Genomic DNA, 8,474 nt, shown 5'->3' with positions numbered 1-8,474 from the left:
TTTTATTGAAACCTACTCCTACAGCTGTAGTCTTATTGCAATCTTGCCCCAAAAAGAGACTTTATCAATGATCATTACTCTGTTTACTGTGGAATAATCATTGTTCGTGGGGGACCAATATTCGTGGATTTCGTGGGTCGCCCCTACCCACGAATTAACATCCCCACGAACTTATATACAAACATTTGTTTTATTATATGTTAAAAGTTACGATTACACAGACTATCTTATATCGTAAAATAACTGTTACCCTTGTGTCCGTGTGATCGCGCATTAAGAAGATAATCGGTATGTGGTTATATAGACACAAATCCAAAAAAAAAATCAAAACAAAAAAAAATATTTAGTATCAAAGATATTGATAACTATGTACATACAATAAATAATAAAATGATAAATACAACTGTTAATTTTAATAGTGTTTACATTATAGCCCACACGCTCAAATGCCCCTTTGATGAGGTCAATTTTCAGTGCGACTTTGGAGTGGTTGCTAATTAGCCAATCAGCATGAAATGGTTTCAGGGTAGACGTTTTTAGGTCAATTTTGATATTGTCGTCGTCGTTCTCATTTATAGATTTAAAAACATGTTCCGCATACCACTGGTGTTCTTTATAATCATAATTTACTGCGATATCTTGGCTGTAATTTGTCGGCGAAAGCCGTAGATTTTTGTGTTCACAAGAGAGATAACTTAAATAAGTAACATTGACGGAGTTATCCTTCTTTTTTTATATTTGGGGAAAAAAACGAAATGGACCTTGTTACCAGCGAAATTACGTCCCCACGAACCAGGAAATTTTTGGCTACCCACGAACATTGACCCTCACGAATAAAAATGATTCCACAGTATTGCTTTTGTAAAGTTTTATGTCCCAACTGCTACTTTTCTTTTCTTTATTATACCGGTAAGTACAAACCAGTAGAGCTACAGTCCTGACAGAGACTTCTGGTTTTTAAATCTCAAGAAAAGCAGTTATGTTTAGTGATAATTACCGATATATGGAAGCATTTAAGGTCTTCCTCACAATTTTAATGGTTCAAAAGTACAAAAACTGCACGTATTCTCAATAGATTTAGTTCAAATTTACCTTTTATTGCAAAAATGTATCTAGGTTAAGATGGGAGACATATATACTCCCCGTCAATGAAAACGCAACACCCTAATTTTAGGTGAAAATTATGTACAGGATATAACTATGTACCAAAAAAAGTTAGGACATTTTTAACTTTGCTAAATCAGGTTTTTTAGGGGTGAATGATTTTCATTTCATTACCGGAAGTTGATTTTTAGCCCTCTTAACAGAAATCAAATATTAGCAATTTTGATAAAATTTTTGACAATATTTTGGTTTTTAAGGTTTTGTACCTGTTTATCATAAGTATTGTACTAAAATGCCGGGAAAATATTTCTTTCTTTTCCAGATGTGATTTCCTGTATTTCCTCAAAATTACCAAAAGCACACATTTCATTGCTATTGCTGGAAATTCTCAAAATAAAGAAAAAGGAGAGGTACAGATGCAAATATACGCTACATAACGACATTTTGGGCTCATGTGTTTCAAAAAATTGAATGACAGTTCATTGACCGGAAGTTAAAGGGTTACTACACTGCGTCAAGTTAGAGAAAATTCGACCTCAGTATGTGAACAACAGACAATTAAGAATGCTCAAGAATATTTATTTCGCTCAGATAAAGACATTGATAAACTTAATGCAAGGTAGAAATCGGACTGCGTACACTGTATGTTGTACATGGCGGACTAGCATGTTTTGATTTAATGGTCAGAAGGGGGTGTTTTATTTAAATGTTATCTGTTAAGAGGGCTAAAAAATAAACTTTCGGTAATGGAATGAAAAACATTCAACCATTAAATAACTGATTTGGCAAAGTAAAAGATGTCCTAACTTGTTTGGTACATAGTTATATCCCGTATTTAATTTTTACCCTAAAAATAGAGTGTTGCGTTTTCATTGACGGGGAGTATATTAATAGACGTACATGTCAACATAAAAAAAATCGTACATTTTTTTGTAAATAATATTACAAAAAATATGTTAAAACTGGTTTAAACGCTTAATTCTGATGCTGGATGTGCAGTACTTGCTACTTATCAGATACTTTTGAATTGTAATTTTCTGGGAAACTATTATACGTTAGATGTTCATTAAAGAAAATGGCTGAAAGAAGATCTCTGAGAAGGAGTTATTGCCCTTGTCAACATTTTTTTAGTCTGAATAATTGATTAAATAAAGAAAATATACATTTTTTGAATTCTTTTATTTAAAGATATTTATCATTACACCAATTGAGAGTATTCTTATTGTTCTATTGGGTATGAATTTTAATTAATAACATTTTTTATAAAAATCTATTGACATCATAGGTGGATGGAAATACCCTAATAAAACAAAACATTTAGAATTCAACCTAACAATTCAATCAAACTGAATCACAGTTGTTCCATTGGAAAAAAGTGTCAACTAAGTCAATAAGCATGAAGGCCAACTTTCCAAAAAAGTTAGACTTGACGTACAGTGCGAAATTATTAATCGTTTTCTGTCTCTAAATATTTCCAAACCGTGTAAAAATTAATACAGTTTGCAAAGTAAATACGATTACAGGACAAACAATTCCAAGTCTGTCTGTAAACAATTTTTTAAAACGCTACTCCTCCTACAGTTTTAGTCTGATTTCAGTATTACTTGGCACTCAAGTAGACTATACTAAGATACATAAAATAGTGCATCGGTTTTTGATTTCGATGAACGGTGTTGCCATGGTTACTAAGAGTAGAATTTTCTGTGAAATTCCTTTAAAACGCTACTCCTTTTGGTCTGATTCCAATATAACTTGGCACACAAGTAGACTACATAAAATAGTGCATCGGTTTTTGATTTCGATGAACAGTATTGCCATGGTTACTAAAAATAGAATTTTCTGTGAAATTCCTTTAAAACGTACTCCTTGTACAGTTTTGGTCTGATTTCAATATAACTCGGCACACAAGTAGACTACACTAAGATACATAAAGTAGTGCATCTGTTTTTAATTTCAATGAACAGTGTTGCCATTGTTACTAAAAATAGAAATGTCTGTGAAATTCCTTTAAAACGCTACTCCTTCTACAGTTTTGGTCTGATGGCAATGACTTCTTTTCTCATCCTTTGTTATAAGTACAAACCAGTAGAGCTACAGTCTCGACAGAGATTTCTGGTTACTATATGGTGCGTGGCATTTACCCCCGGGATAATTGTTCAAAGACAGCACAATATCAGTGAATATGATTGGTTGTACATTGTTTAACGTCCCTTCTCGAGAATTTTTCACTCATATGCTGCAAATTTTGTCCTATACTCGGCACTCGCGAAGAGGGATCTTTTTCGTGCCAGCACCTACTGCGACACGGGACCTCGGTTTATACGGTCTCATCCGAAGGACCGGTCTCCACGCCCCGCAGTGGGATTCGAACCCGCGACGTAAGGATTGACTCCTTACTTCGCGACTCTAGAGCAGACGCTCTAACCACTGCGCCACGCGAGCGACACATATCAGTGAATAGAAATCACTGTTAATTACTTAAAGAGAGAAAATACATGTAAATAACACATTCAGTTAATTTATCTTGGTCTTTTAAAATGTAAAGACTACTTGTATTAATTTTACAAATTGAGTAAAATATTGTAAATTTCTATTTTTAAAAATTTAGATCTAAGGGCAGATCACTCTTAACTGCAGAAAAATTAAATACCTTAGAATCAGCACTCTTTAGTGTGCAGTGTAGAGAGGGTTCTTAAGAGAACACCACAAAACAACTAATGAAAGTCCTTAACATAGTGATAACTTTCACTGGAAATTTGACAGTGTCAGAAACTCATTTTCTTCACTGTTTTTTCATGCAGTCATAGGCGTCGGAAGCAAATTGAAAGTGGGGGGCTAAGTGAAAGTGGGGGGGGGGTTAAACCCCCCAAAAAGGTAAACCCCAATTTTCAATATCTATATTATATCTGTCTTTGCAAAAACTGGGGGGGGGGGGCTTAGACTCCCCTCCCGGTTCCGTTTCTTAATCATTTATTTAATATTTTAATTTTTGTTTTACATCAAAATTTTAAGACAATAAGTTAAATAAGATTTTCAATGCTTTTACCAAGGAGCGTAGTAATATATAACACCATATGTAAACTATTATTGAAAAATAGTTAGCCTGAAACTTGAAAATAAAATATACATATTTGAATAAAATAAATGGAGATAAAGAACATTATCCCGATCAGACAAATTTGACAAATTAGACAAATAAATTATTATTATTAAAACAAATAAATCAAGGGCAGAGCACACAGCAATTCTGAAACATCAGAGATGGGTTCGGGCGCTATGGAAGAGTAAGCATTCCCTGCCGACCGGTCACATCCGTTGTGTGCTCCTTGTCATGATCAGGAATCAGTCGAAAATGTAGGGTGTGATTTATTGCCTAATAAAAGTATGAAAAACGTCAGTCAGCATTTGACTTTATGATGGATTGTATTTCCTGGTCATTGTATCGAGAAATATATTCTTCATTCTATCCTATTTGTGAACAAGTTTAAGTTACATGTAATATAGAATCACATTTAAATCCCCAAACATTTACTAAGTACTAATAAAAAGACCACGTTTTCATCCCTTGAATGGAGTCTATACATAGAAGTTTTACCTATTTGCCCTACAACTCCAGATGGCTGTCAGATGCTCATTAAAGAGAAATTAAGTTATTATTACGCATGTACAGATGTATGACTTTTTCACACAAAATAGAGAATGCATGTAGACTTTTTAAAATTTTCCCCATTTAATATTTTATTTCGGTCTCATCATTGTGATAAATGTTGCCAAGTCGATAAGAATTTTTTAAGACTGTTCATTTTCAGCAAAAGAACCTTTAAAGAAAAATTCAACACCGTATTAAATCAATAAAAAGTAAGGACAAACAGGGTACGAAACGTTAATATTTAGCCAAAGGATTTTTTTAAACGTCAGCTTTAAACATTTACTTTTCGATCTACGTAGTCTGGTACATTTAGAATTAAGATCATTTACTTTTAATATACAAGGTAGCATGAAAATCTAAACAGAATAAGGCACAAAAGACCAAATCAAAACCATGTTTCAATTATTTTCCTTTCCATTTCAGAATGACAACCATCATAGAAGGCTCAAGAAACAAACGCAACTTGCTGGGAATTCTTACTGTGGCCAGTTTCATGTTTTTCGTGTGGCAAAGGCATTGGAGTCAGTACATAAAAGTCCCTTCCATCTTCGATCCTGTTCCACGAACAGAAACCTACAGGAAATATAATCCTCTCCTTAAGGTCCTGACGGTATACCGTATGCCGAAATAGAAGTAATACGAAGCGACTGCGGGCAACTATGCAATACGTCACGGTCTGGCACTCCGGGTCCGTATTTCAACGGTATTACGGCACCAATAAACTGTACAGCAATCTTCAGAAATGAATACATTGATAAAGGGCATGGTTTTAAAGTGGCACCAAAAACGATTCCCAACCAGAAGTCTCTGTCGAGACTGAAGCTCTACTGGTTTGTACTTGTAGCAAAGGAAGAGAAAAGTACTTAAGCAGTTGGGAATTGAAACTTTACAACAGCAATAAATAGAACAATGATCCTTGATAAAGTCTCTTTATGTTCTTAGTGTAGTCTACTTGTGTGCCAAGCTATATTGAAACCAGACCAAAACTGTAGGAGGAGTAGCATTTTGAAACAATTATACAGAAATTTCTATTTTTAGTAACCACGACAACACCGTTCATGGAAATCAAAAACCGATAAACCTAATTATGTATCTTAGTGCAGTCTACTTGTGTGCCAAGTTATATTGAAATCAGACCAAAACTGTAGGAGGAGTAGCATTTTGAAACCATTTTACAGAAATTTCTATTTTTAGTAACCACGACAACACCGTTCAAGGAAATCAAAAACCGATAAATCTAATTATGTATCTTGGTGCAGTCTACTTGTGTGCCAAGTTATATTGGAATCAAACCAAAACTGTAGGAGGAGTAGCATTTTGAAAGAAATTTCACAGAAATTTCTACTTTTAGTTACCACGGCAACACCATTTATCGAAATTAAAAACCGATATCAATAATTATGTATCTTAGTGTAGTCTACTTGTGTGCCAAGCTATATTGAAATCAGACCAAAACTGTAGGAGAAGTAGCATTTTGAAAGAATTTCACAGAAATTTCTATTTTTAGTAACCACGGCAACACTTTTTAACGAAATCAAAAACCGATACACAGAATTATGTATCTTAGTGCAGTCTACTTGTGTGCCAAGTCATATTGGAATCAGACTAAAACTGTAGGAGGAGTAGCATTTTGAAACAATTTTACAGAAATTTCTATTTTTAGTAACCACGACAACACCGTTTATCGAAATCAAAAATCGATACACAGAATTATGTATCTTAGTGTAGTCTACTTGTGTGCCAAGTTATTCTGAAATCAAAGCAAAACTGTAGGAGGAGTAGGAGCATTTAGAAAGAATTTCACAGCAATTTCTATTTTTAGTAACCACGGCAACATCGTTTATCGAAATCAAAAACCGATATACAGAATTATGTATCTTAGTGTAATCTACTTGTTTGCCAAGTTATATTGAAATCAGACCAAAACTGTAGGAGGAGTAGCATTTTAAAAGAAATTTCACAGAAATTTCTATTTTTAGTTACCACGGCAACACCGTTTATCGAAATCAAAAACCGATACACAGAATTATGTATCTCAGTGTAGTCTACTTGTGTGTCAAATTATATTGAAATCAGACCAAAACTGTAGAAGTAGCATTTTGAAAGAATTTCACAGAAATTTCTATTTTTAGTTACCCCGGCAACACCGTTTATCGAAATCAAAAACCGATACACAGAATTATGTATCTTAGTATAATCTACTTGTGTGCCAAGTTATATTGAAATCAGAGCAAAACTGTAGGAGGAGTAGCATTTTGAAAAATTGTTTACAGACAGACAGACAGACGGACGGACGACGGACGCATTACTATCGCATAAGCTCTTCTGGTCTCTGACCAGTAGAGCTAAAAAACTTCTGAAGGATTTTACAATGAATTTTCGGCTGCCAGTATCAGATTATTACTTTGATAATCCATACTTTGCCGAAAAGGCTAGAACGCCAGTATGGACAAAAGCAACCGTAGAACAAATGGTCTCTCTGGCAAAGAGAGGGGCTTTAGGAGGAAATTATGGAAGTTCCGAAACAAACGCGTTAAGAGATGGAATGCAGCATGCTCCTGGCATCAAAGGTGGGCGTGTCTTAGTCATAGGGTCTGAGAATCCATGGGTTGAGGCATGCGTATTGGAGGCTTGTGCGAAAGAAGTTGTTACTCTTGAATATGGAGAAATTAAATCCCTACATCCGCAAATTAAAACTTTCACTCCTAGAGAATTTAGCAAGGCTTTTTTGAACAATAAACTTGGTAAATTTGATGCTGTCGTAACATTCAGTTCTGTGGAACATTCTGGACTAGGTAGATATGGCGATGGACTTAATCCTTGGGGAGATATCATAGCAATCGCCAGGGCATGGTGTGTTACAAAGAGAGGGGGATCGCTGACTATAGGAGTAACGTACGATAATGAAAAAGACTATATTAGATATAATAGTGAGCGATGGTATGGGAAAATAAGATATCCATATCTCGCAACTAACTGGAAACAACACTACAGAGGGAATGGACTTCAGAGAATCCATGTATTCACAAAACCATAAATCTAGGCAATAGGAACATCATCTTGTTAACTGATTCCAAAGTAGAATTTTTCATGCATGCGTATGTACCATGTTTGTTCAGTTCATTTGACTTGGAAAATTTTTTACGAAAAGGATTATAACAATGCTCCTGAGTACTACCGGGCTATTTAATTAAACTAAGTGCATGGTTATGATAAGCATTGATGCCTTTTCCAAAAATTAAATTTCATGGCTTCTGGGTAGGGGGTTCTGGTTTTAGGGCTTGGCTATATTGATTATATACTGAAAATGCATCAATTCTTTGAAAATCTTCTCTGCTCCTGGGTTTTATTCAAACAAACTAAGTGCATGGTAATAATGAACAAAGATGCCTTTTCTAGAATTTAGAATTTCCTAGGTCATGGGGTTCTGGAGTTAGAGGCGGGGCTCTATTGATTAAATAGTAAAAATTCTTTGAGAATCCTCTCTGCTCCTAGGTTTTATTTAAACAAACTAAATGCATGGTTATGATAATCATTGATGCTTTTGCCAAAATTGTGAATTCCATGTCCCCTGGTTTAAGGGCTCTGGTGTTAGGGCGTGGCTCTTTCGATTATTTGGTGAAAATACATGAATTCTTTGAAAATCTTCTTCTCTGCTATTCGGTATTATTGAAACAGTATAAGTGCATGGTTGTAATGCACAAGGAGGGTTATGCCCAAT

General features: G+C 34.7%; 1 protein-coding gene across 1 annotated transcript; it reads left to right on the top strand.

The window, feature by feature from the left end:
- The first annotated feature begins 7,124 nt into the window (after positions 1 to 7,124).
- Positions 7,125 to 7,790, top strand: LOC134271538 (uncharacterized). The gene has a single exon (XM_062753743.1). The coding sequence runs from the start codon at positions 7,125 to 7,127 to the stop codon at positions 7,788 to 7,790; it is 666 nt and encodes a 221-aa protein (XP_062609727.1).
- The last annotated feature ends 684 nt before the right edge of the window (positions 7,791 to 8,474 follow it).

This window comes from Saccostrea cucullata, unplaced genomic scaffold (assembly GCF_032062105.1).
Source record: "Saccostrea cucullata isolate Sc308-1 unplaced genomic scaffold, CSIRO_AGI_Scuc_v1 ctg8661, whole genome shotgun sequence".
In the NCBI taxonomy this organism is placed as follows: domain Eukaryota; kingdom Metazoa; phylum Mollusca; class Bivalvia; order Ostreida; family Ostreidae; genus Saccostrea; species Saccostrea cuccullata.
The sequence above is the reverse complement of the archived record's forward strand: the minus strand, read 5'-3'. Positions and strand labels throughout refer to the sequence as shown.

Excerpts from the sequence above, each read along its gene's own strand:
- LOC134271538 (XM_062753743.1), top strand. The coding sequence starts at position 7,125 with ATGAATTTTCGGCTGCCAGTATCAGATTATTACTTTGATAATCCATAC.